Here is a 27728-nt window from a genome sequence, read left to right as displayed (position 1 = left end):
TCCTGAAAACAAAGGTTTATTTGTGTGAATGCATAGCAAACATATTTAACAAACAAATTTACCCAACATACAGTAAAAAGTTGTATAGATACACATGAAATGCTACATAGCCATCGATAACAAGGCATCCAAAATGTACATAGTTATCGTGCAGTCCCCTATGTTGTAGTAATAAACACAAAATGCAAAGATGTTCTTAAAAGAAAAAGAAAAAAACAATAAAGCCTCTCTAAAACCTGAGTTTCATATTAAAGCAAAACGAGATTCAAGTAACAACTTGTTACCACTACAGGAAAGCAACAATGTGAAATGCAGCTACAGTAGACAAGAGTTTGTTTAATAATGATTCTGAAATGTTCAGAAAATAGTTATTTCTGTCAATAAAACAGATCGACACTGTGACACGTGATTCGCTCCTTAGACAGAACAGCAGCCTCCTTCAGGTAGGATAACTTGACTGAAATGACTTCAAGAAAAAACTGTGACACGCTCCATTACAGGTCTAGACACTTTATAATAGTACAAAATTAATATAAAAACAATGCGTTAGCTTTATTTTATACAAAAACGTGTCAGCTTTGTGTTCTAAATCAGAAAGGAGCCATTTTTGTACAGCACTTAAATGTGACTGTCATGAATGTTGCTTTTAAATGAACATTTGAAAGTATCCAGTCAGTGTGTGGGCAGGTTAGATAGTGTGTCTGTCAAAAAAAATACAATCATGAACTAAGCATTGGTCAGGCACACAAACCAACAAACAAGGATTATCTGCAATGCAAACCGCCATAACTAACAATAAAAAAAATATCGGAAGCATTTTGTCTGGTTTATCGAGCTCCAGCGCTGACTCACAATTAAAACACACCAATAAAATCAAATAGCTACTCTCCAAAGACAATATTTCTGAAATAAGAAATATGTCTAATGATTGATTTCAGCAAACATTTCCAAAACTTACTTATATGAAACCTTCCAACATCTTCAATTCACACAGTCCTGTCGCTCATTGCCCTGTTCGTAACCACATGCTCATCAGAATGCAAAAACCAAACTACCTGAAATTGAAGCGGTCATTAAAAAAATCTTTTTATTGCATTAATAAAATGACACAGTGTGGCCTTCACTGCCGATACCTGAACTAATGTTCCCAATCTTTAGTGCTGTGCGTCCGTCCTGAAATGCAGACCAGGCAAACAAACAGTTTTTGAAAACAGTAAAGGGAAAACTGAAAGTGTTTTTTCTTTTTCTTTAGGCATGTGTAGGTGTAAAATTTACAAAAGGCTGTAAACAACAAAACGACAAAAACATTTGAAAAATGTATACGCAGGATTGGGTACCTAATAATAGCTGTAGTTGTGGACGTGGTAACGTCATATACTCTCACCTGTCTTTGTATCTGGTCCATGCATTATAAAAAGGAAACTGTTTATGGCAGTTTGTAGCCTTTTCAATATAGGATAGAAAGGAAATCCTTATAATAAATTAATTTCTGATATGTTGCTTGAACTATGAAATTGTACTGTGTAGGTTTATGTGATTTCTATTGTTCCATCCAGCTTTCCGATCTACCAAAATTCAGCATTTACTGCTCCCAAAACGGACAGTGCCCCCCCTCATTATTTCACAGTCCAGAGTACCAGAGACATGAGATCATTGGCCAGAGTGGTTTTCTGCTGCTTCACATCCCTGCAGAATGATGGGTGTTGTGTTTGCTAGGCAGCAAGAAAAGAGCGCTGCAGTTATTTGGCCTGCTTTAGTTTTTCGATGTGATGGCACAGTTTAAGCGCCGGGCCTAGCTTTAGGCCCATGTACTTCATAATGACATCACTGCGCAGCAGCATCAAGGCCTTGCCGTCGATCTCCTGCAGGAGAGTTAACATGACAAGTTAGTGATACACAGTGGAGTAGATGTAAAGGGGAAAAAAACAAAGCTCACATGTTTTCTGAACAGGTCGATGTGCGGGCCAAGAGTCTGAGGATCAGCTTCCTGAACGAACCGGATAACATCATCAACTGTCCATGAAGTAGCGTTGTTGCCCAAACCTACTTTGTCCTGTTTCATGTGGTCTGGACCCGTTGTTGAGCTGGCTGCAGTTGAATATGAAGGCAAGAGAATGAAAAAGTTAAACCTGTTTAATACATTTTTTATAATATGTCTTCTTCTTTGACTTTCGGCTTGTCCCATCAGGGGTTGCCACAGCAAATCAGCCACTTTCATTGTGGATGATTCGCATGGTTATCTTGGCAATGTTTTATGCTGGATGCCCTTCCTGACGCAACCCTCTCAAAGTAACTGGGCTTGGGACTGGCACAGAGGTAGAGAAGGGAACAGGGAGCAGCCCGGATTTGAACCCTGGTTTCACGGACGGAAGGTGTTGCAAACCAGCACAAGCTAAACCAGCTCCCTCTTATAATACGTCTCAATTATGCAAAAAACTTCTTTATGAGCTACGGAATTGAAAATTTGCAACCTTTTACTACCCTGTTGGCATTATTCTACTAATATTTTTTTTTTGTTGAATTCTGCAGGTGAAGCCAAGAACATAGCAACATTTCTGGCAGAAAAGCTGTAGCATGAAACCATTAGAAAATGCAATGGGTACTCCTGTTTGCAACAGTGTGTGTTCTTGTTACATACAATGGTTTTATATGCCAAAATATTCAAAAAGAAACATTTAACATGACAACCCCCGGTAGGGATCTGAGGGTTTTTGGCTTGTCTGAGCACATGGAGGGTCAGAAAAAGAACCGGCCGCATCTTAAGGGAAGCACAAGTATGTCTAATAGTTTTCATAAAGCTCGTACAACCACCTTAGTAGACGTCATTGAAAATGGAATGTACAATTGTCATGCTTGTGTTAAGTGTATCATGAAGTATTCATTAGGCTAATGGAAGTTGAACACTTATGACGTACAGGCGACGTATCGTACGGTGCCCCTGTGGCACACACTACTCATAAGTAAAGTGCGAGTACTAGTTCCTTACTGAGCTTGCGCAAATTCCACACACACGGGGTGAGCAGGTGGTATGTAAATGCCTGTAGGACGACCATAGGCTGTCCTCACAAACTATAGTCAAAATGTTTAATTTCCAAATTCCAACAGTCAGACTGCATGAAAGAATATTGGTTTGCATTGGAAAGTAGTTACTAAAATTACATCAAAGTTTTAAGGTGTACTGGTTTGTCTTTAACCTTACCCTCAACTCTTCTGTATGTACTAACTGGGCTGATCTCAGTGGGGTTGGAGCTGACTCGCCGAAGTGGGGGCTGCGTTTGCCCGGGGTAATACGCCCGTTCCCTTTTTGCAGCTCTGTAGTCCAGTGTGTTGTGATGGGAGCGGGCGCTGGGAGTCACATCCTTTGAAGAGTTGTCTTTAGAAAGGCCATTCTCAGTGACAGAGGATGGTTCTGATATATCAGAAAGGAAGAAACAAACACAATACAAATGACACAAAAAAAGGTCAACTAAAACAAAAAAGAAAGAAAAGCAACACATAAATTGAGACTTTCATCAGATGAGTCTACAGGTTGCTGAAAAAACTGCAGTGATGGAGGTACAGCGTAATATGTGTTCTATGAATGTTTAGAGGTCATATCCCAGTTCCTTGACTCCTCACTACTAAGTAGTGTACCATGTAGTGTGTTTGCCATTTTGTAGTGCTGTCCAAATCTACAAATCCTAAATCGAGTGCCCTACAAATCTCCCTGAAGTCTGTAAAAAAAAACAAAAAAACTGTCCAAATCTACAAATCCTAAATCGAGTGCCCCACCAATCTCCCTGAAGTCTGTAAAAAAAAAAAAAAAAACTAGTGAGCATCAATCCTCACTAGATTGGCGAATGTAAACCACAATGCATTGTGTTTGAACAATTTTTCATGTTTTTCAATTTTTAAAACACCATCCAATTTTTTATCATCAGAACACAGTGAATTCATAAAAATACCTTTGTAAAATTTTCACATTTATTAAGTTTTTACTCTTTGATGTCATATTTGCTGTTTAAAAAGAGCATGGTGTTTAAATGGGTTTTAAAATCCAGGGCACTAGATGGACCTGAACTAGATAGTTTTTTAATAGTTAGGGAGTAGGGGGGGAACTCGGACATAGCCAAAGATTTTAGATCAATCAATCCGCGCAAAACGATTTAAGTTCATCACCACCTCACAATTATCACACAGTTTCATATATAAAATGGATTTTTACAATGCAGCAATAGAGATTTAGTGTAGCGTGATCATTTAAAATGCTATAAATTTTCAAATGTAAACTAAAGAGTTTGATTTGGCACAAACAGAAACATGAAATCTAAAATAGCGCCCATTGTCTTTTTGATTACTTTTGTAGAGAGTTACAGTTACAATAGCGTTTTTCAGTTAGCTTTATTAAAGGATATGAATCAAACTACCTCCTTTCAACTAGATATGAATGATGGGTAGTGTTGGGTTTTACTGCACATCAGTTACTGTATGCGTACATTTTTTTTACCTGATTTGGTTCTGCTGTAAAAGCGTGTGTTGCTGCTGTAGGGGCTAAATGGTTGAGAGCTGAACAGACTGTCACTGTCCAGATGTTGGCACATGTTCTCTAAAAACCGTAGGACCGAAGATGCACTGGAGACAGAGGGTAGCTTCACATAACGGATGCCATGTTCCGATCGAACTGTGGGCGGAGCAAAACAGGTTTCTCTTAGCATGTGCATAAAAAATACCCATCCGTTACACAAACACATGCAGACACACACATGTATTAGCAAGGTGGATAAACCAAACAGCAGATGGTTCAGGGTTAGAGCACTCCCTTTATGAAACCATCTCAATCACCCCACCCCACCCCCACCCTGCCACCCAAGCCAAGCCTGCATAGATCCACAAATTAAAACCCCTCTCCCCTCAGTCTCAGTCCCTTTCCAATCCGTTCCCCCAAGGGGGACGCAGTGCCAGAATCCAAAACCAGGTTAGACACACATGTCACTTCTCATTACCCACTCAAGTGTTACATCAGCTGCTGGAGTGCTAGATGTGTTATTCTTCACCCCCCTCATTGTTTAGCTATAAGCAACGCTCATAAATGACCCAAAACTAAACCTGGAGGATTACATCTTCTGTACATGCAGCAAATTATTTAAAAGCATATTTTGTAAATAATTAATAATAAATATTAAAAAAGTATTTCTCTTAAAAAGCACAGAAATTTTTTTTAATAAATATTTCCTGCAAACCAGCACCATTAGTTTCCCTTTTGGTAAACAAAACATGCACCCAAAGGTGCCTTTACCTCTGATGACCTCTCCTCCTGTGTGAGACTGACTCTGTAGAAAGAGCAGCAGCACAGAGGGTTTGAACGTGCAGTCCACGCAGGCCTGGACCGCCTGCTGAAGCACTGCATTCACCGGAGCAGGACCAAAGTGATCCGGCAGCTGCTGCACTAGTTTTCGGTCGAGATGTGGCCCATTGTCACCGTGCTTGTTAACATAGACACACACTAAGGAAACACAAAAAAAGAAGACTTAAAAAATATATATTTTATCTTTTTACAGTTGGTACTTAATTCCAGTTTGCACTGTATAAATCCAAAGTTATTTAAGGAATCAAAGACATCTCTTATAGTTAAATGATCTTCTACTAAATTCTACATTTTTATAAATAGTTTTACAATTTTGATAACCAAAACAATGATGTTAACAGATATTGTGTTCAGCCTAAGGATAATGTTTACATGTGTCTTGTAAAGATTAAATAATCAATCTTTGTTTTTGTTTTTTTGTTTTTTTTTATTGTCCCACTGCATAAACCTCTGGGTTATTGAATTTGAAAAATGGCATATAGTCCCTGGATTTCTTTTTTAGATTAATTTAGTAATTTAAATACTGTAAATAATTAGTTAATTTTCTAAATATTGCTAGCAAAGATTTAGGAAAAAAAATTCTATTTAAATTTAAAGCAAATTTTAGAGTACAATGATTTAAAACTTTATAAAATAGTCTAACAGTGAAAATGTCACAATTAAAGATTAAACCATGAACTAATGTGCAAAAGCTAAACTTTTTCTCAGCTGAAGATTAAAACATAATGATGGCCTCAATGTGCCTCTAAATTCTGATTTTTGTGTATTTACTTTTACTGCATTAATATCGCCATTGTTATTATTTGTTCTTCACCTGTACAAACTACATTCGAGCTGTTACTTAGGCTGTTTTCCACTGAGACGTGGCTGGCACTCAGTCTCGTTTCTGGAGGTGGAGTCGTTTCTGGCGATGCCCCCAGGGATTGTTCCACCAAGGGCTTTTTCTGGAGTAGAGAACAAATGAAAACCCATCTCATTAAATCTCTGCTACCACAAAAAGATGCTAAGGATTTGTGATGGAAAGTTTTAACTTTACATTAAGACCCATTCATCATATTACAATTGAAACTTGCTGTGTTCAGTTTATTTGATATAGAATTTTGTTTTATTAGTCCTGCACATTTATCCTGCAACAACTCATCTTTGACCGTGTCTCCTCTTCATCAAAATCATTTCTGCTATAACAAATCCAACATAAAATGACAGGGTCACTAAGACTCTGCATAATAGATGATGTGTCTCACCTTGCCCTTAGGCTTAGGTCCTCTCTTCTTGTGTGGTCTGGGGGCCAGCTGAGTCTCAGAGCTGGTCTTCACTTGGCTCTGCGATGCTCCATTTACTGCGGCTGCTGCTGCAGCCTCAGCTGCTGCCTTTAACAAAGCTATGGTCTGGGACTTAGGACGGCGACCTCGCACACCCTTGCGGACCGGTAGGGGCGGCAAGGGATGGGGCAGTCGGTATGAGGTCTGCATGGAGGAGGAGGAGCTGTAAGAGGAGCGACGTGTTGCCGAGGTGGTAGAAACTGGGGAAAGGAGAGCGCCTGGGAGGGTAACTGGAATGGTAGATGAAATAAAAGAGAAGACATTATGTCATTTTTGTTATTTTTTAAAAGTTGTCAAATGGCTGGAAAGGGTTTTTTACACTACTCAAGCTGTGAACTGTTTTTATTTGCAAGTTTTTGTTGCAAGGAGTTGAATTTGTTCTCAGTCACAAGTAGCACTTCAATTATTCAACTAAGCAGTAAAGTTCTGAGCAGAATATTAAAATACACCATGTCTTTATCTCACTAAGCATCAAGTAATAAGAGCAGACCCTGCAGAGGAGTTTGAATTTTTTAAATAAATCTTTTTAAATAAATCCCAATCCCAACCTAAAATTGGATTAAAACCACAAGTCCACAGAAGCTTGCCTGCTAATCTCACACTGTACAGTTTTCTTCTACAAATACTACAAAACAGGAACTAACGTGAACTTTTGTGTTTTCATTTACAAGACAGCACATTTCTTAAGCGTCTTTGTAAACCTGACAGCAACTGTAAATGCAACAGTCAACAAATACATTTACAGGGGCTTCAGATAAAAGCAACGATGACAAAACCGGATAATGTTTACAGGCAAAAGAGAATAAGCAGGAAGCTCAACAAAGTTGATTTCTATCCATTCAGTTTGGGAGACTACAAATGTAAATGTTGAAATGAATCCCAGAGATATTGGTCGACCTATTATCTGCTACGCAATCATGTTAACAGTCCAAGCAAAATTTCAGTTCAAAAAGATTTTATACCAATGTATCAAAAAAGTTGGAACAAGTGCAGGTTTTCCCTGAGCTGCATCAGATTTTCTTAGATTAATAAAAAAAAAAATAATAATCCTAATTTTAAAAGTATAATCCTTTCAGTGACTTCCAGGTTATGCTTTCTTCCTATTAGGATTAGCTGATGGTTTTCTGGAAAAAACACACATTTAGAATGCATCAAATTTTAATGCCTTTGCATGCAAAATTTATGTTTTTTCTCTTTTTTTTTATTTGCAATTCTGAATTTTTGATTTGACCCCTCACAGATGAACACATAGCATGTGACCTGCAAAGCACAAGGACAGGAAACCCCCAATTTCTCATGTACGATTGTTCTATCTTTTAAACAAAACACAACCCACAAAGCAGCAACATCCTCTCACTTAGTTAATGCAAAATGAGTCTGCAGCAACCCACCAGTATTTCAACACTTCAACTTGACGTTGCTACAAATATTGAATCACCTAATAGTATCCCAACAGAGGTTTGAGCATTTGGGGAAACAAGATGACTAACTGAATTTCAAATTAAAGATAAGATGAATATGTGTTTGCAAAGTTTTAACCACAATTACTGAACCCAATAAATAATACTGGAACCGAAACTATTTTTTTTTCTTTTTTGCTTTTGCTAAATTTAGGTAAGCCCATGTAAAGTGATGGCTCAGCTTCCTGTTCTAAATTAAGAGAAAGACACTCCATTTGAGATACCATCATGTAATTATCATGGAGGGGGTGAAAGAGCAGCAAAAAGTGATAAGTATCTTATATTTCAATGACAAAGTCTAGTTTGGTGAGGCAATGTCTGAAAGCGCATGGCCATGCTCTCAGGGGGGGGGCACAGCTTTTATCAGTGTCCTTACTGAAGGGATATGGAACAACTATGGAAGCTTTACAGTATTCTCTAAGGGGCCGACCCGGTCACCATGAAAGCAGCTTAATTGGAAAATGAGTGAAGGTGGGTGTAGAACTGAGCAGGCTCTTGTTTCAGGGCAAAGGGGCTTACTTGCTCACCAGTGGCAGCTGCACAAAGCAAGCTTACAGAACGATAGAAGTGCCAACCTGTGTGCAGACAGCTATGCTTATATACAACCCGCCAAAACCCCTCCGCCATCCCACAGCAGATGGAAACGTTTGCAGGGTGCCAGACACTTCCAGGGGGGGGCTTTTATTCACCAGGGAGAAACTTAGGTAGTGGGACGCGCTCTTTGATCTTTCCTTATAATCCATTCAGAAAATGTGACAGGCATCAAAGCAAAACATGCCATTTCCAAACGAGTGACTGATGCCGAGCTCTGCCTGAGATTGGTTTATCACATCACACAAACCAGATCAAGCCCTTCTGTGGAATTACACCTTTCATGAGAATCTCCTAAAATTCCCTCTCATCCACCCTGGAGGATGATGGCATCATGCATCATCTGTCAGCTTGCTTCAGCTTTGGATCAATATGATGCATAAACTGAGCGACACCGAAGCTTAAAAAACAGCCAGAGTTTAAATATCATTTACTATTCATTTGGATCCAGTTTTGGCCTGTAGACTTAGTGACTGAGAATGAGCATAAATTTAAAAAGAAACTCAAATAGACATGTCTTGTAACAATGCAGCTGTATTTTTAGCCTTTGAAATTTCATCTATTTCAGGTGTCTTCCCATTTCAGCCTTTCTTTTTAAATCTGATATTTTTACATAATTGTACTTTAAATTTCACCAGATTTTCTTCGATTGACAGCTGGGTGCCAAACCTATTTCAGGCTTAATCTTTGCCATTATGAGTTCTATAGGTTGCTTTACAGATTATTAGTCCAATTCCCAGTTAACATTTTGACCGTTTTTATGGTTGAACGGCAAAAAGTCTCATAAAGTTGTAATAAAGAAAACTGTAAAGAGATTTTGATCATACCTAAAAATGAGCAAATATAAAAGTAATTACCAGTATATGTTTTAGCAATCCATCTCTATATAGAGACATTATCGTCATGATAAAACTCAACCTGAGTGAGCCTTAAAAAATAAGGCAGTGTTTTAGTTTGGACACACATGGGAGCAGCACATGAAAACGTGGAAAGAGGGGATGGATTTACCCCTCATCTAATTATACCCTCACAAACATATACCCCCATGATGAAACACATACACACCCACTCACACACGCGCTGCTGTTTAAAATTAATTTATGACAAACTGGAGCTTCGGGTGTGTAAAAAAGGAGAGGAAAGTCCCTTAAATAGCTTTGAGCCACAGTATAGAAATACATTTTCACTTTCTCCAAAATAAAAAGCTCATGGCTGTTTTATAATGTATTTAAGTTTCCTTCAAATGTGATTTTATAGGAACCAGTTCACAGATAGGTGCTTTTATGTATTCAGGTAATTTCTTTTTGCATTTTTGTAACATTCTCTAAAAAGACAAGCAAAAACTTACAACTGCATTTAGAACAGTGCTGTAAATCTGCTGAATTTAAGCCTTTTCTCCACAGACAGAGGTATTTCAGTCTTTTACAAAAAATTTTAACAAATAAAAGCAAATAAAACACCTCTCTTCATGCTAATTAGGACAAACAGCAGCAGATGAATAACAAAGGTGGCACTATAACAACTTTTAGTTTTCCTTTTTTTATAGTTCATGAAAAAAACAACTGGATTTCTTTAAAAAAGTAATTCAAATAAATGCTAAAGAATCTGTGAAGTTTTAAAAGAATTAATTAGAACTTCTCATTGCCCTAAAATTTTTGTTACAGTTTTTTTAAATTCTGTCCCAAGGATTCATATTACTGCAACATAAATGTCAGTAATCTCAAATCACCAAATATGTTCTAGTTTTTCTACAAATAAAAGTCAATAAATGGTTACAATTTCATATATGCAAACAAAAAAATGCACCACTCACCAGGAAATAAGCCAAAAAGCAGAACTTGATGGCAGAAGTTGTGGGAGTGCTGAAAAGAGCTGCAGCAGCAGTAACGTCCAAAACAATAAAAGTCACAGCTTCCTGGTTCACTCTTTTAGCAAGCCTTCCTGTCACAGACTCTGCTGATTTCCCTCTCTTATTTTCATTTCAGCTCTATCCTTCTCATCTGCACCTCATTGTCTGTTTTTTGCGCCTCTATCAGCTGCAGGACTCCCTCCTTGTTTTTTCCAAGCAGAAGCCCACAACAAAGCCCACCACGCTGAGGCTGCCTGTGCTGCTGGCTGACGCTGCTGCACAGCTTCCCTCCCAATGAGTTCACGGGAGGAGGAGGGGAGACGGGGAGCGGGGTGTTTGATTTGAATAGGGGGTAGGGGAAGGGCCAAATCAGCAAGAGAGGGAAAGTAGCGTAGCTGCATGAGTAGGGTGGGTGTGTGTGTGTGTGGGGGGGGGGGGGGGGGGGGAGTTCTGAGGCCTTTATTAATGCTATCTGTAGGCCATATCGACAGTATGCATCAGTCACCTGCTGCTAAGCAAGCCTGTAGGGGGGGGAGAGAAAACAGGCTGGGGTAAAGAAAGGTTAATGGCGGGACACCAAGAGACGAAGGGGGGATGGGAGATGGGTGGGGGGTAAAAGGTTAAAGTGGATTTGGAGAGTCCTGATTGAGAGGGTTGAATGAGGGCAAACTCCAGGAGTTTGTGTACACAATGCAGACATTCGCAAACACTGTAATGACCCAGTAGGAGTTCCCCTCTTTGGTGAAACTCTAGACTCTTTTCAGGCACTCTGCGCTGAAAGATGGTCCGGTCCAGCATCAGGACTGGGGAGTACTCAAATATCACTCTGACTGTGAAGAGCAGAGGAGTCAGTGGAGGATCGTGAATAAGCCACTCTAAAAGTATGTCAATATTGACTGAGGTCCCAGTTGCACATTCAGGAATAGATTACCTCTTTAGCAGAAATTTGTCATATACATTAATTTTAAATCATCAATATAGTAATTTAACTGATTATTGCATTTACAATAAATCATTCAACTCAAATCATCTTTTGATCTACAGTGTATTTTAAAAGTGTTTTTTTAATTATCATTATGCTGTTTTAGTTAAAATAAAATAAATACTTGTGATTTTATTTATTGTTTTTTTGTTTTCTGGGACAACGTTTCTGCAGAGCGGCAGTAGTTCATCAAAAATTCACCACTGAGTTGTGGGCGGAATTGTTGGCGCAGAGTAAGCTTGCCCCCTTCCATCTGTTTACACTCCATCCCGCTAACTTACAGCCCCTCACTACCACAACTTAACATTAGTGGTGCAACAAAAATGGTGAGCAATATTAAAGCTAACCAGTTGTACAATTTTTTAATAGATGCCAGCTCAGACGAGGAAAACAAAGATGTACATGGATCTATTTGTCTGCAAGTGGATGCATCAGAATGGAGCGGAGCAGGGAGCTTGTGAATTGTGTGGTAGCTCCTATGTCACAAGTATTAGCTTTTTCCAACTGCCATTTTTTCATCTGCTCCTGATTTGCAACAATTTGAATAAAGGAATAACTCTAAAAAAAATTTAGAACAAATTTCTTAATATAAGTTCTCCATCGTTAGAAAAATTCCATAAGAACATGTTGAAAAGACCAAAAACTTGATTTTCAACTGAGTCACTCTTTAAACGTGATTTTCTTTATTTCTTTATTTCTTTATTCATTCATCCTGTTACCTGATTTTCTGCATCCCTCTTTTTTTATTTGTTTACAAAATATAAATGTAATCCAAGCATTTTAGTGAAGTAAAGCTAAGCTTTTAAAGTTCATTATTTGAAACTGCCAACTACTTTTCAGAATAATCGGGCCAGAGAATTTTTTCAAATATTGTTTGTTTCCATTTTTACTATCATAAACATTTTAAACACCCATTCAAAATACTGAAAAGAATGACTATTTTTTTCTTTCTTCTGATTCCTCCTTTTGTGACGCTGGAAAATAATTTTGTCATCATGTTTTTCAAAAACAGGTTGTAGTAGCTAACATGCAAAACAAAAAAGTATTTGTCGAGCACCTAAGTTTGAGGATGATCTGTGCAGTTGTTCATTTTTACAGTCTCTTACATGATTCTCCTGGAAAAAGCTCAAGTTATCTTTAATGTCTAATGCCAGTAAAAGAAAAGAATAATTATCTCTGAAATAAAAACCATTTATCCAGCTGAGGGGACTTTGGCAACCATGCACATGTAAATAGATTTGCTTATTCATTAAATGAAGAAAACAGTCTGAACACAGGTGACAAAAGACGATTCAAGCATCATTTCCCAAAGTAAATTTGCAATTTTTAAGATTTTGAATTGGTCGAGTATTAATACGAATTAAACAATAAAACAAATGTATAAGAATAAGTTTGGAAAATGTACAATGCATGAAAGCCTAAATACACTCTACAAAGGGAAGATGTTGATTTTAGAGTCATATATATTTAAAATAATAAATATAACAGAATTTTACCAAAACATTAACTTGTGTTTAATAGCTCTGTAGTAACGGCTCCTCTTTCAGGTTTTTTTCAAGCGGTGCGAAAGAAGGCAAATATTCTTCTTTATGAAACTTTGTGTAAACTTCAGACAGAGGTTTCAAGAGGAATGGATAACTTTTAAAGGCCTCTCACATTTGTCTTTAGGTATGAAAAGTATTAGCAAACATTTCTAATGCACGTTTGTTCACACATCCTAGAATTCCCAGCTGCTGACACGGATTCATCAGCAACCGGATGGGTGGAGGAATCTATTTAAGAGTTGTTAAGAGAAAAGATAGAAATGGTTGATCTGAACTACACCTGTCTAACCTCATCATGGTTCTGTTTGAAAGGTAACACAACAACTTAAGCACCAGTTTTACAAGAAGTGCTGAAGAAATGGGGCTGTAATTGGTAAATGTGTAGGTTTATTTTAAAGAAAAGTCCTCACACTACGGTTTTCAGTTACAATTGCAGGTTTGTGACCTTTAAATAATAAAATGAAGATCTAAAAACTTTTTGAAATGTATTCTGTAATCGCTATAATTTCACATAATTAAATAAACATTTTAAGGACTATATAGTATAAAAGAGATCATATTCAGTTAAAAATTTGTGGATAGGTAAGAAAAATAGTTTTTGAGATGACTGTAACTGTTGATACTTCATTACTGATGTTTGAAAATCATCAGTATTCCGAATCTGCTTAATCTGTAAACAGAAAAAACAGAAAATATTTTTAAAAACGGCTCTTACAAAGGTCACTGGGTTGCTGGAGCCTATCCCAGCTAATGTTGGGCAAAGGCAGAGTACACACCCTGGACACGTTCACAGTTTGTTTTTTTTTCATCAGATTTTTAAATGAAGACTTGATGATTTTTTTATCAGTACTTTTACTTTTTGTTCTCAAAATATTTCAGAGAAGAATGGAATCCATTTTATTGCTACATTTTACAAATGTGCATACTTTGTTGCTGCATCTTATATATTAATTGTTTGTAGAAATATAGTAAACAAAACTACAAATGTATAGAAATATCTAATTAAATCATAATAATGTGCTATTTCACCTTTCTTTAGACCTTTTCCCAAAAACTCTAATAGCATAGAAAAGTGTCTTCATAACATAATTCTATTTAAAAAATTAAATCAATTTTTTGAAATCCTCTCTTTGTCGATTTTATTAGGTTGAACCCCCAATATAGTTACAATAAACAGGCAAAAAAACAAAAAATCAAACGTAATATCAATTAAATAGTGGGCCCTGAATCTATATTGTAAAAAGTTTAATTTTTTCAATGGAATTATGGAAACAATCTTTGGAGTCTGTATATCACTTCATAATAATGAAAGGTATGAATAATTATCATCATTAAAAATTTCGCTTTAAACTGATTTTTTCCATTTTTAGAGGTAAAGTAAAGAGCAAAGTAAACAGTTTTCTTTTATATAGTCATTATACAGCAAAAATATTGCATCTCAGTCACATGTCTTTGTTGTTACTTCTTTTAGGAAAAAATAAAATAAAACATGTTTTATGGTTTGAAAGCCGCAAAATAAGTAACTTAATAGAGAATATAACTGTCCAGTCGCTCATTATTCCTCATGGCTAAACATAAGTGCAGCTCACAATATCCATACAGACTGACTCATTCATAAAAAAATCATCTGCGAATCTTTACTGAGTGTTTAGAATTTAGCTCTACTCCCCTCTAGTGGTCAGAACAGACACTAACCCTCCATGATTCCAGACACAACTGTATATCTTCAGCTCTCAGCTTGACTAAAAAGATGAGCACTATGAGCTACTTAAGCCTCCCCTAGTAAAATCTGTCATTTGCTGCCTAACAAACTTGCCTTTTATCTTTGTGAACATTTACACACACCTCTGCCTCAGCTAGGAGCACTAATGACTGTTAGACGCTAAAATGAGTCATAGGTTAAACTAGTCATTCCATTTACAATCTGAGTTGTTGCCTAATTTTTGCTCAAGTACCCTTTTCTTGTGGCATATTTTCCTCATTGAGGATTTTAGATAGTGTGGAATCAGGAGCCATTATTACAGTACAATAATATAATTGAATTTGCCTGCAAATGCACCGGACCATTAGGATAATTTCCATCAACAGATCATTTCAACAGAAGCCATAAGCCAAAGCAGCACTCACAGAAATTTCCAGGTGGCTGTAAACTGTGTTTGGTCAGAGCACACCAGCCCACGGGGAAGATGTCTCTGGAGTCGTAGGAACACCAGTAGTCAAAGGCGCCTCGCCAGCCATCAAACATGACAAAAATCTCCTGACCTCTGACCTCTCCCACTGTGGCAGGACAAATCAGATAAGGGTTCTTTCTGTCCACCGCCTCCAGTTTCATGCCTGGCTGAAAGTAGTTTTTAGCGGGGCTGGGTGGTTCCTGCACAGAAAGACAAAGGGTCATGAAATGCTTCATTAGTGTTATCCATGAGGAGTAGCAAGGATGTAGGCACACACCCAACTATAATCCTCCTATAATAAAACAAGCGTGCGTCCTGTGACTGGCATATTGTAAGTACAAATTCAAAGTTGGGCAATAACTCAACCCAATGCCTCTTTGATTGACAGCCAGTATTAAAGGATGTATTGAGGGTTTCTGGTTTCTGAGTGTGGCTGTGACTGAGACTCCCCCCTCATTCAGGGGTTCTGTCAAAAGTAAAGGACAAACGTGTCTGATCATCAATGGCACTTTAGTTCTGCAATAAATTGATTATTTTTCAAAAGCAGAGGCAGATTGTAGAGTTTATTGGCCTATAAAGTCAGGACTTTCCCTCAAAGAAGGCATTAATTACAATAGCAGGTAGATATTTTTTGTCTTTTTTTTCGCATCTATGATCCTGTCTTTGAAGAAAATCATAAGATTTCTGAGTTCCTACCTTTAGTTTATTTTGGGATTCCGAGAAGTATAAAGCAAAGAACATAAAACAGTTTGTGCTTTTGTGTTATAAATTTATTTTTTAAATCCCTAGGTGGGTTGGAAGCTCCAAAATATGAACATCATTTAGCATTCAAAAGGATGTTTATAAAAACTTAAGTTAAACTAGAAAAAAACGGTGTGAAAATTTCTCATTGACAAACTGTCCTTTTTTTAACACGAGTATAAAAATTACATTTTTTTTACATTATTATTAGGTAGACTGTGATATTCTGGTGTCAAAATAATAAATAACAAAAAGCATCCCTTTTGCCAAGCAACTACAATCCAGACTCAAAAAGTTTTGTAACCTAATGACAATATAAAGGCATCACTGATTTTATAGAACAGAGGTTTGAAATTAGAAAACCACAGGTCATCCAGTATCATGAGATAAGTGAGGAGCAAAAATCAACTAATGTCTATTCCCAGAGTGTTTATCTACAGTCTGTGTCTCATAGTTGACGTGTATCAATGATGTACTTTACAGACCTCTCAACCCTTTAAGTGGGACGACTTGCAGTCGATAACTGACAATTATGTTTTTATGCATCACTGAAAATCTTCAATTAAAACTAATATAAACGTTAAAAGAATAACTGTCCTAGCTCTCTTAGCTAGTAAAAGAAATAATGAACATCAGTTTGTTAACAACATTTAAACATCATTTATGTTTATTTTCTTTATAAAATGTTTTTTCTCATTCAAAAAACAACTTTGCTTGAAGTGTTTTGCTTTGTTTTTGGTTAAATGTACCTTCTTAAAAGCAGAAGCAGGGGCCATCTCTGCACCACTAAGTGTACGCAGGAGGAACATGGGCCATGAGGATGCATTCATCCGGAAACCTGGGAATAAATCCAAAATAACACTAATGACAATGTTCCACTGGATAAAATATAGCTAGCGTTTGCACACACTGAAAGACATGCTTTATGTGAGACAGTTTCAAAAGCTAGTTTGTGTGAACACATTTAACTAAGCATTGCGTATATTTGATCGATATGCTACGTTCACACCGGGCCTGGAAACACGCATTCACTCCCAATGAAAAGTCTATGTAAACATGCGTATGTGCACATTTCAGGCTTCATGCGTCGCTACGCAGGTTTTTGAGGCTATTTTCGACCTAAATACGCGATCATTGAACTTGCGTCAAAAGTTAAACCAGCTGAACTTTGATCAATCAGGGACTCGGATTTGGGAGCAACATAAAGGTAGCGTCCTTTAAGGAAGTATCAACCGCTTGAAAATTGATCATAGAGGAGAAATTAATAATTGTGTTTTGAAATTATATGACACCAAGTCTTTCATATATCGGAATTGACGAGATTTTCACCGCTTGCCATTTCGTGCCAAGCCTCTTCCAACTCTAGGTCCATGTGCTAGTATTGGGTAACAACAGTCCAGTGTGAACATTGCAATGTAAAAGCACATTTAAGACTGCCTGTTTTGCATCTTCTTGAACGCACATCACATGCTCAGTATGTACGTAGCATTCGTTGTAAGGCTGACTATGATTAGCAGCCTCAATGCCATCATGTCTAGATGATGTCATCATTGTCACATTTTGATGTTTTATTTCATGTGTTAAGTTTGAAAAGCAGCTTTAATAAACAATCACCTAGCGGTGGCTGCAGCATGTCCCCGTTCCTCTCGCAGGTTCCGATCGGTTGGATGTCTAAAGAGTCAACCAGCCGCCAAAAGTCGTTGGTGTTGTCACTGCCATCCAGACGTAACCGTAAGCGCGTGCCCATCATGCCCATCACCGTGGCGATGCACACTGAGTTGGAGTTGCGAGGATCCCGTGCCTCCAGCTTCATGCCTGCTTTGAAGTCATTGGAGGGGGGGACTCTGGCCTGCACAGAAATATCGCTTTATTTGTTCTCTGGCTTAGTGAAAGCAAAAGTCAGACTGTGTTGTTCTTATAGAATTGATCAATCTGTGAAACTGTAGATAATATATCTCTGCAAATCAAATTCCAATGGCAGGAGTTACAAATACATATCCTTTATTTATCAAAAACAGTACAACAAACAGAACATTTTTGAATTAAAAGGTAATTTTTGTTGATGACCTTATTTAGGAATTTTCTTATTATTGTTAAAACTTTATAACATAAAAATAAGCTTCAGTATTTCTCTTTATTCAGTCAAAAAGACCAAAAATGTGTCCAATCCAAAATATGCTATTACTCAAATTGAACTTATATTTGCAAATCAGCAACCAACATGAAACATCCCTGAATTAACGATCAAACATTAAGCAAAATGATGGAGAAAGTGCATTGAAATGTTCCTTTACCTGTTTAAAGCAGGACGGTGACGCTGCAGTGGAGGAGGTTTCCTTCAGATAGTCCTCCCAGCTGAACGGATCTGTCAACAACATTAGGAGCAAATTGCTGTTAATATCATACAATTTAATTTAATTAAACAGAGTCAGACTAAAAAGGAGAAAATTGTTAAACAGATTGCTAGTTAGAAAAAAAACATTAACTTCTTGTTTTAAAAATGTACAAATGTTTGTTCCACACAGCTTGGACCAATAGAAGCAAGTTTCTTTAATATAAATGGCTTTTTAAAAAAGCAAATATATCAAACTTATCTTCAACTCAGTAATTTTCATGTCCCGTTTTGGCTTTTTGGCTTAAACCTGTGCGTTACAAAAATAACAAATAACTGCTAATGCAGACAGCGCCACAGAAAAATAAGTGGAGTGTTAAAAAAAAGGCTCAGTCGTGAGCATCAACGAGGCAGAGATGTGAGTAACCAACCGTTTGATTTGTCGAGGGCCGAGCCTGCTGTGATGCTGCTGCGTTTCTCCTTCTTCTCATCTTTTTGATCTGAAACCAGAAACAGGACATTCTGAGCCAAAGCGCTGTTTCATTCTTTTGCATCAAGCTGTGTTAAAATTGATGAACGGCATCAAAAATGCTCAGACAAGAGTGGACGGGCAACAGAGGAGAAAAACAGCGACGCCAGCCCACCTCTCTGCGGTGTTCGACCCATGATGACCTCCCGTCTGCAGATGAAGTCTGACGAGAACTAACCTAAAAAACACTAAAGAGAACACAAGCCTGAGAAAATAAATAACTATCTTCAACAAAAAGGACTTGCTTGTATATTTTTGAAAAAGTGTGAATATTTTGTAAAACTTAAAACCTAAAAAAAAACATTTAAAAATATTGGTTATTCACTAAAATTAACATAAGAAACATGCAGTTTACCGGTATTTAAAATTAAAAATTTTCTTCTGTTATATGTTATACAGTGTTGTTATACACTCAAAAACAGTTTTTAATTTAGTTAGTATTACGATCTTACTGAATATTTCTGTAAAAATAATTTGCACATTGAAACTGTTTTTGTTCCAGGTGGTTTGTTTTTTTAAAAGAAACTGGCCAAAGGATCCCTATTGTGTCACAGTCCTTCTTGCTATGCCCATGAGAAGAGAAGACACAGAATCAATCCACAAAATAATCTGACACATAAAAAATACAAAGATAAAAAAAGAAAGTCTCCCAAATTGTAAAGTTAAAGCTTTCCAGCCTTTCCCTTCCTTGGGTTAGCAAACCTTAGCATCTACAGAGCCGCTGCTGCCTCAGAAGACCCTGGGTCTGTGCACTGAAGCCCACTGAGTCTGAAGACGCCATAAAGATTCCAAGCTGCCATAAAAAGCCATTAGGATGTGTGGATGTGGGACGTCCACTGACTGACTTGAAAGGATTTGCAGCTCCTCCTCAGACGGGTTTAGTGTTTGCTATGCTCAGTCTGCCTCATTCAGGAGGGTCAGACAAAACTGCCCCGCCGACCAGGAAGCACTTTGTTTTTACAACATCCAGCTGCGGATCGGATTGGCTTTCAGGTTTCAAACCCAAACAGTGATGAAAACTGAAACAAGGTTGTTTTGAAGCATAACAACATGACATAAGTGAGCAAAGAGCAGGATGCTTAACATAAGAATTTCCTTTTTTGCAAGTATAGTCAAAATTTTCCTTGCTGTTAATATTTTCAAGCAGAAAAAGGAAAATAAACTGCATAGTTGTTGTTGCTCCTAAAATAAAAATGGTAATTTAATAAGATACATTCCTCCTTCAGTCTTAAAGGTTATAATTAGGCTGTAGATTAAAATAAAATCAGCATTTTCGTCAATCATAACAGACCTACAACATTTTAAATGATGTAATTTAAAAATTCACAAAAGAAAATGGATAAAAACAAATGTATGCTACAGCTATTTATGCAAACTATATTAATTTGAGTTTTGCACCGAGACAATGTTCAAAAGTTAAATAGTTACCTTCAATGTAGAAAAGCCACAGACAGGAGCTAAACACTGGGTTAACTGTCATCGGATCCTTTTCAATTCAATTTGAGTTTATTTCTGAAGAGCCTGTTGGCAGCTGAGGTGGTCAAAGAAAGAAATCTCAACCTAAGTTAATAAACTAAAAGATTCAGTCTGGATCGCTTCAACAAAGCCAAATCCTTCCTGAAAGTATGAAATAATAGCCTATACAAGATATCTCTATGTTTAGAACACAAAAGTCTCCAATTTTTTGTGATTGGTTTCTTATCAACAGGTGGCCGAATTTAAATAAAACATGAAGATCTCTGTTGCATTTTGACCACCACAGCTTATCTGAAACTCTTCATTCTGTTGTGGTTTTCTGTTTTGAAAAGTTCAGGAAAATGACTTGTTAGCTGCCAAAAACTCCCTAGATCAAACCAAAGATGGGGCCGAGGGCCAAATGCGGCCTGCAAACTGTGTGTACAATTTCTTGATTGTTGTTGGATGAATTATGTTGTAAGTCGTTGTAAACCTGTGGAAAAACTGTCATCTCTCTGTGACACTTTCTAGCTTATTTCTAAAAAGTCAACTGTAAATTTAAAAAAAGAAAGTTGATAGTGAGAGCCACCTCTTCCAGGCCAAGTTGAAATTGGCAAATTTTTTCAATGAAATATACGAAGAAAACTGTGTTTGCCTAATATGCCAAGAGAATTTGACTGTTTTCAAGGAGATCAATATCAAGAGGGACTAACAGACAAGACGTGCTACTGATGACAATCTTACTGGGAATGAGCGGTGCAATGAGAGTTTTTGGTTAGAATTAGGCCTGCACAATATACCGCAAATTTATCGTTTTCACAGTGTCAAGCTGTGCAATATGCATATCGCAAAAGACAGCGAAAATTGCAATAAATGGTTAACTTCAATGGGCTAAAACAATCCTATGGCAACTTGAAGCATTTAACGAATCAAATAAATCCCTTTATGCAATTGACCAGTCGGATGGACCCCTTCACGTTGTTGACCAATCAGATGGAGCCCTATCATGTTAGATGTTTGACTCCTGTGTTGACGAGGGTCATTTGGAGTATAATTTTTAAACTGTTGCAATGAAATTGGAAAGATGCTTTTGGTTTTGCTCTTTATTTATGTACCGAAAATTATATCGTTATCGCAATATTGATCACCAATATCGCATATCACATGCTTTCCTCATATCGTGCAGCCTTAGTTAGAATATTGTCGCTGTTCACCTTGAGGGTTCATCACAGCAAGTCAGCTTTTGCTGATTTGGTGGTTTGGCAGTTTTTACACCAGTTTTTACACAGTCCTGTATTTTATCCTGGCTGGGGACTGGCACAAGCGGACCCAGACTTGGGCCCCGTAGTGGCTATTGTTGGGCAGTAGTGTGAAGGGTCTTGCCCAAGGACCCACACTGGATGAAGCTAATCCAACTAAATTATTTGTTTTCTATATGAAGAAATGGAAAGTCTACAATTGCAATAAAAAGTTCGTTACATAGTTTTTTTTCCTTGTGATGGTATTAAAATACTTCAAATGTTATCGAGCCAAATGGTCGTCCCTAAAAACATTACCATTACACATCACCAGATCTGGCCCTCTTTGCAAAAATGTTTGGACAGCCCTGCCCTATTAAAAGGTCAGATTATGAAAAGAAAGGAGCAGCAGTTTTTTCTGCTCGATGTAAATTCAATGAATTACAATTTTATGTTTTTTTTTTTTTTTACTAAGTCATCCAACATGAAATCCTACAGAGCACCCAGACAACTGCAATATTAGGAGTTTTTGATTAGATAACTTATTTCAGTGAGATCAAATGAGGAAAAGCCACAGCTCTCCAGGCGCGTTTGGTCTCCTCTGCGGTGACATGCGGGAGAGGGGAGAATGGATGATCTGACCCCGGAGAGAGATGCGTGAGCCGCCGCAGGGCGTCACCTCCGCGGCGGAAACTTAACATCCGAACTGACCATTAAATGTCATCACATCAAGATTTTCCATCTGTGACCGTTTCTAACCTCATTAGAATAAACAATTAGGACTTAATTAGAGATTTGGCTGATCTGACAATGTGCGCCTGTTTGGCTTCGTTTTGGCTGCAGGAACGCAAAAGCCCAACAGGCACATGATTGCGTTTAGACGCGGAGAAAAGTGTGTGACGCATTTTTTGGTTATGGGCACATTTGGTGGGCGGGACACTTTCCTGCACAGCCTAAACGCTGCAAATGCAGCAACGCATCAAAAGGCGGGATAGTGCAAGTCTGCACCCAAAAGCGCATTTCCTTTTGCGATCATTGTGCAGAAAAGGCGAAGGCATGGGTGAAGGGGTAGCCCCCCGTGAGCGGCAGGGTCGCTGCCCGCCTGCACAGAATCCAGTGTAAACACGCCGCTGCTGTCTGTCTGTCGGTGCGCAGACAAAGAGCAGGAAAGACGGGCGCCTTTCCAGCGCAGCCTCGGAACCAAACGACACCCAACGCGCTCCCGGGCGGCATAGGAGAGAACCAAAGAGACACGAACCCTTACCGAGCCTCTGACTGCGCTGCTTTGATGAGAGGACCCTCACTTTATATCAGATGCGAGCCGCCATATTCGCTGCACCTCCGCGCATGTCCACAACAGTGCTGTAATTCATATTTTCCACTGGAGGCTGGAGAAAAGCAGAGTGGAAGAGGAGGGGAACTTCTAATAAGCTCATTGAAATAAGTAAAATAATAATAATAATAATATACATGTTCTAGTTTAATTACAAACAACAAGGCAAGTAGAAACGAAATTTTTGCTTTGACCTTTAAGGCACTAAAGGTGATGGCAGCTATTGCAGGTACAACCAAGCTCACTTTAATAACGACTATAGGTGCTATAGAACGACTTGGTGACCTTAAATTAAAAGAAATAATCCTCTGAGAGAACATTTAAGAAAAACAAAGATGACTTACAAGCTCATTAAAGAAACATTGTTTCTGCTTTTCAAATAAACTAACAGAGTTCATTTTTTTGAGGCAAACATTGTAGTGTAGAAATGCATTGCATTTATTTATCCTAACATTTGTTCTATTTTGACACGTTTTCCTGGTGTGGTATTAGTTATATAACGGTAAATAATAATACAAATATCTTAATCTTTTATTAACAAGAACTTCAATACCATATAACCGCTTTAGGACAAACACATATTTATGTATTTTTCGTTTAAGATCATCTGTTTTATTTTGCCATTTGTGTATTGACATTTTTTTTGTACTAGAGAAGGAAACTTTAATCCTAAAAAAAGGGATGTGTTAGTAAAAAATATCACATATAAATATAACACATAGAACACATTCTGGGTACATTTGGAGACAGAATGTATTTCAAAATTATACATATTTTAACACATTTTGTGTGTAATTTTTAAAATGCTCGGTGTGGACTTCATGAAACTGGTTTTCCTTGAGATGCCATGTTGTATTTTATTCAAAACGGCACAAATAAATGATTTTAAATGGAAAAGTCTTCAAAAACATAATAAAAACCCATTTGATGTTCAGAACATAATTGTTTATTGAATTGTTCAAATATTTATTTAATTAAATTGACAAGAATATAATTAGAGTGAATAGAATTAGAGTTTGAGTTTGTTTTTACTTTGAAAATCCCCAAACTTAAGTCGAAAGCTGCTCCAAATCTTGTCCTTAAATGTTCCAACTGTTTTGATAAAGAGCCAAAATGATGATAATCTTTTATGCTGGTAAATCTTCTAAAAAAAATAGTTGATTTATTTATTAAGTTTGGTTTAATTTGATTTTTTGTTTCAAGTTGGTCAACTTGGTCAGTTCTGACATTTGGAAGATGAAGTCACATTATGATCATCTGTAACAAGCAGAGGAGTAAATTAGAGTCCTAAAGTCGATGGACGCTCATTTCTCCAAGTACGCGTCATGAAAAAGGGGTGCATGCAAAAGAGAGGAGAAAGGTTATCTATTAGGACACACATTAAGCTGACTATTATCCTACACATTTAAAGTTAACGCGTTGGATTTGGATCCATTAAGTGTTATTCTGCTTCTGGAGGTTGGGGACGCACTGCAGGAAGGCGCAGACGTCTGCGTTTCCATTGGCTGTTTTCAGCGTCGCTCAGAGGAATGACGATTTTATTTATTTATTTATTTGCTGCTGTAGAAATCTGATGCTGAGAGGATGAACACGGAGCCCCCGATGGACTGTGGACGGCACTGACTCCCCCGTAATCGCTGTGATGCCTGCAGATCATCCACGTAAAGTCGGAGGGCTATTTGATCGTGTCGCGACTAAAAGAGCCTTTTTTTGGTCCTCGTCCCTTCACATGATGCTCCCTCTTCATCCCACATCATCGTTTTCATGGGAATGATGCTGTATGCTCCCCAGACCGAACTCCATCACCTCCTCACAGGCGACACAGCACATCTGCAGGTAAACGATGCTTCCTTTCGATAACAAACTGCTCCATTCTCATCATTTTTGCGCTGTCACACATCCTTGTCCTGATTGTTGCTGTACGGGTAAACGCTATTTGTGGCCCGTGTTGTGCAACACCGTTGAGAACGTGGCCCGTGAACTGGGTTATGATGTGTGCACTGGCTGCTGTGTAGGCTGGGAAACGTGTGGACAGCGATGGAATGGTGGTGCGCTCCGCAACGCCGCGACAAGAGAGACGCAGTTCGGTGCAGAGAGGAGCATTACTATTCCCCCTTTTTGCTCCCTCCCTCTCACCTCATACTCACGCGCAAACATTCTTCCGTGCGCGCAGACTCACGCACTCACCTATTCAATTTCCCCAATTCTCTCTGAGCAATTCGATTGCATGCAACGTGCGCCTGCTGCACGATTTTAGGTTATCTCTCTAAGTTGGCTCTTTTGCAGACTTTTGCAGGCATTTATCTGCCCTGTCGCTTTGGTTCCAACATGAAGCTCCAGCTCTAAGTAAAAACAAACGTACTTTTTTTTTCATTAGAATTATAACTTAAAGCCTTTTTCAGTTGCTGTAATTACAGACTTTAATCATATTTTGTGTGTTCATATTTCTCCCTGGGGGCAGCACCCTGCATCCTTAAGTGAGTAGCCATGGACGGCCTCCACATCCACATTATTTCTTCCCCTTGGAAAGACTGAGCTGTGTGGAGTGTACACTGCATTGGAGAACGCCCACATGGGCACATGAGCCAAGTCAACATGAAAGTGCTTTTGCACCACTGAACAAATGAAGCGTTTACAAATAAAATTGGACGATACAGTGAGAATCTACAAACAGTTTGATGCCAGTAACATTTCATTTTTTAACCCTTGTTTTCTCTTTTTTTCTGGACATGACAGAATGAGGTCTAAGTCTTCAGACGCTGTTGATTCCTATCTTTTACTCTGCTATGGTTCAAACAAAGCAATAACACATATGAGAATGACAATACAGGTTAGAAATAGGTGTTTGAAAATGCTAAAGGTCATGGGTACTCATCCTTCATTCAGCTCAACACTTCTGCTTTTGCACTGCAGCTCCAAGAAGAAGGGGTTACTTCTTAAAACAGGAAATAAAAGAAACTTAAAAGCTGACTAAAAGACAGCTTTAACCTGTTAAAAGCATTTAATATAAAACATGGCAAACCCACAAACTCATTTTTGTTATTTAAGTTATTTTTTTGAAAAGTACACTTTTCCAGTACAAAAATACAAAATACAGCTGCAACTGTTTGATAGGAAAATACATCTTTACACATTAAAATAAATGTAAATGCTCATATAAACCAAGTTATGGTGAACAAACATTATCTTTTCACATATTTGCTCCCAAACAAACGACTTTGATTACAAATGTGTCTCTTGGTTTAAAATTTTAAACATAATCTGATAACCGCCCAGATCAACAAACCAGAGTTATTTTCATCCTAAAAGCAGTGTTTAAGTCCTCCCTAAAATACAATGTGTCTGCACCAAATCTGCATGTAGACATTCAACTTTTAGCCATTTTTTTGACAAATAATGGCTAAAATTTAAGTGAAGAAAAAATATTTCTGAATAAGCAGTTTGAACACTTGTGAAACCTCCATACAGACCTCTAGTTTTATGAAAAGTATAGTGAGCAGAAGATTTTACTACCTGAATACAAAAACTAAAAAACTAAAAAACCAACAACTTTGGAAGAATTTGCAAAAAATAAAATGTGTGCAAATATTTACATTAGTTTTCCTTTGCAGCCTCCACTTTGGAATCTAAAGGTTGTCATTGAATTCTTTAGTTTTATTTTTTGCTGGAAGTCTGGGAGTCTATTACAATAGGAGTACAATGAAATGATAAAGTCATATTATTACCTGTGAAATTTCTTTATACTCTGGGTGTTGCCCTCACATTCCGGGATGTTGTTCCTCCTGTCAACAAAATACATTCAATACATTTTTTTTTTTTTTTACGTAAAGATAACAATACACGGGTCTACCTATAATTATTACTATTATTATTACAGTTGAAAGTGTGGATCGATCCTACCGTGACAGCCCTACTTCTTCATGCTATTTGATGTCAATACCTTCAAAGTTTGTCTATGATTAATTCTCTTATTACAGACTGCATTAGAATTTTGGGATCATGTAAAGGAACAGATGGAAGGCTGAAATCTATTGTTTTTTTTCTCTTTCAGGCATGCCTGTGTGGATATTTGGACAAAAGACCATCATAGTATCGTAGAAGTAAACTAAATTAAAAAATATTGATATATTAACAGTCAAACTCTTGACATATTAAGAAACCAGCAAAACAGATTTTAGTTTAGAGAAGCTTAGAAGCTTAAAGACTTGTGGAAGTGGAGTGAAGATGACAGCTGTGTCTGATCCTCCTGGAGACTGAGGTTCACTCTGTCCGCTGCTGCTCAGCTCAAAGATCTCCTCACTAAGATTCAAGCAGATCGCTTTACCTGCTAAACAAGAGACCTGCTCTCGGTGATGTGATGAATAAGTTTGAAGTCCTTGGCATTGTGGGAGAAGGTAAGTGTTTAACTGAATATGTCTTTAAAACATGACTTCTCATAAAAGTCTTAATATCCTCCTGACTAACACAGAAAATCTATTTTGTCCAGTGATTTTTTTTTAATCTACAATTCCCAAAGCCCCACCCCTTCACATTTGGTATCATTGAAAATGTCCTCAGTAGATACCAAAAGAAGTTCATTCTGTAGTGACCAGTGGTTGAGATATATTCAGGTTTAGAAATGTTCTCTACAGAAACATTTGCATTGCTGGTTGTCAGGAGGATATTAGTTCTTCTATTGAACTACTTGAATTATGGTAAATGTTCTTCCTGAAATATTTTTAATGGCTTTCTCAGACTGGATTCCTGTCACACCTGAAATTATATATCTGTTTGACAGATGAATATGTGCCAAAAGTTCAGTCCATGACTACATTTACTCTGATTTCAATAAAAGGCA

At 37.7% G+C, this 27728-nt stretch overlaps 2 protein-coding genes across 11 annotated transcripts in view; one reads left to right on the top strand and one right to left on the bottom strand.

The window, feature by feature from the left end:
- scml2 (Scm polycomb group protein like 2) lies at positions 1-22949 on the bottom strand. 6 transcript variants are annotated; one of them, XM_011488745.4, is made up of 14 exons: positions 22823-22949; positions 18981-19053; positions 18768-18836; positions 18299-18369; positions 17619-17853; positions 16754-16842; positions 15220-15463; positions 6589-6896; positions 6159-6288; positions 5276-5482; positions 4487-4660; positions 3200-3409; positions 1937-2088; positions 1-1862 (listed from the first exon to the last, which is right to left on the bottom strand). In XM_011488745.4, exons 2-14 carry the CDS (start codon positions 19000-19002, stop codon positions 1740-1742), a joined length of 2034 nt encoding a protein of 677 aa, XP_011487047.1. In that variant the 5' UTR covers positions 19003-19053; positions 22823-22949; the 3' UTR covers positions 1-1739. The 6 variants fall into 6 exon arrangements, with proteins under 6 accessions (XP_011487047.1, XP_011487063.1, XP_020568389.1 ...); XM_011488761.4 differs by having other exon boundaries at positions 6186-6288; XM_020712730.3 differs by having other exon boundaries at positions 15355-15463.
- A 1478-nt stretch (positions 22950-24427) lies between these two features.
- The window catches only part of cdkl5 (cyclin dependent kinase like 5), a 44379-nt gene continuing 41078 nt past the window's right edge, over positions 24428-27728 (top strand). For all 5 annotated transcript variants that reach the window (XM_078944284.1, XM_011488731.4, XM_020712718.3 and 2 more), the window contains exons 1-2: positions 24428-24727; positions 26943-27285. In XM_078944284.1, coding sequence (XP_078800410.1) covers positions 27249-27285 — 37 coding nt within the window. In that variant the 5' untranslated portion in view covers positions 24428-24727; positions 26943-27248. The remainder of the gene's footprint in view (positions 24728-26942; positions 27286-27728) is intronic.

This window comes from Oryzias latipes, chromosome 3, assembly GCF_053564925.1.
Source record: "Oryzias latipes strain Hd-rR chromosome 3, Olatipes_Hd-rR_3.1".
Lineage (NCBI taxonomy): Eukaryota > Metazoa > Chordata > Actinopteri > Beloniformes > Adrianichthyidae > Oryzias > Oryzias latipes.
This window is presented reverse-complemented; position numbering and strand designations above follow the sequence as displayed.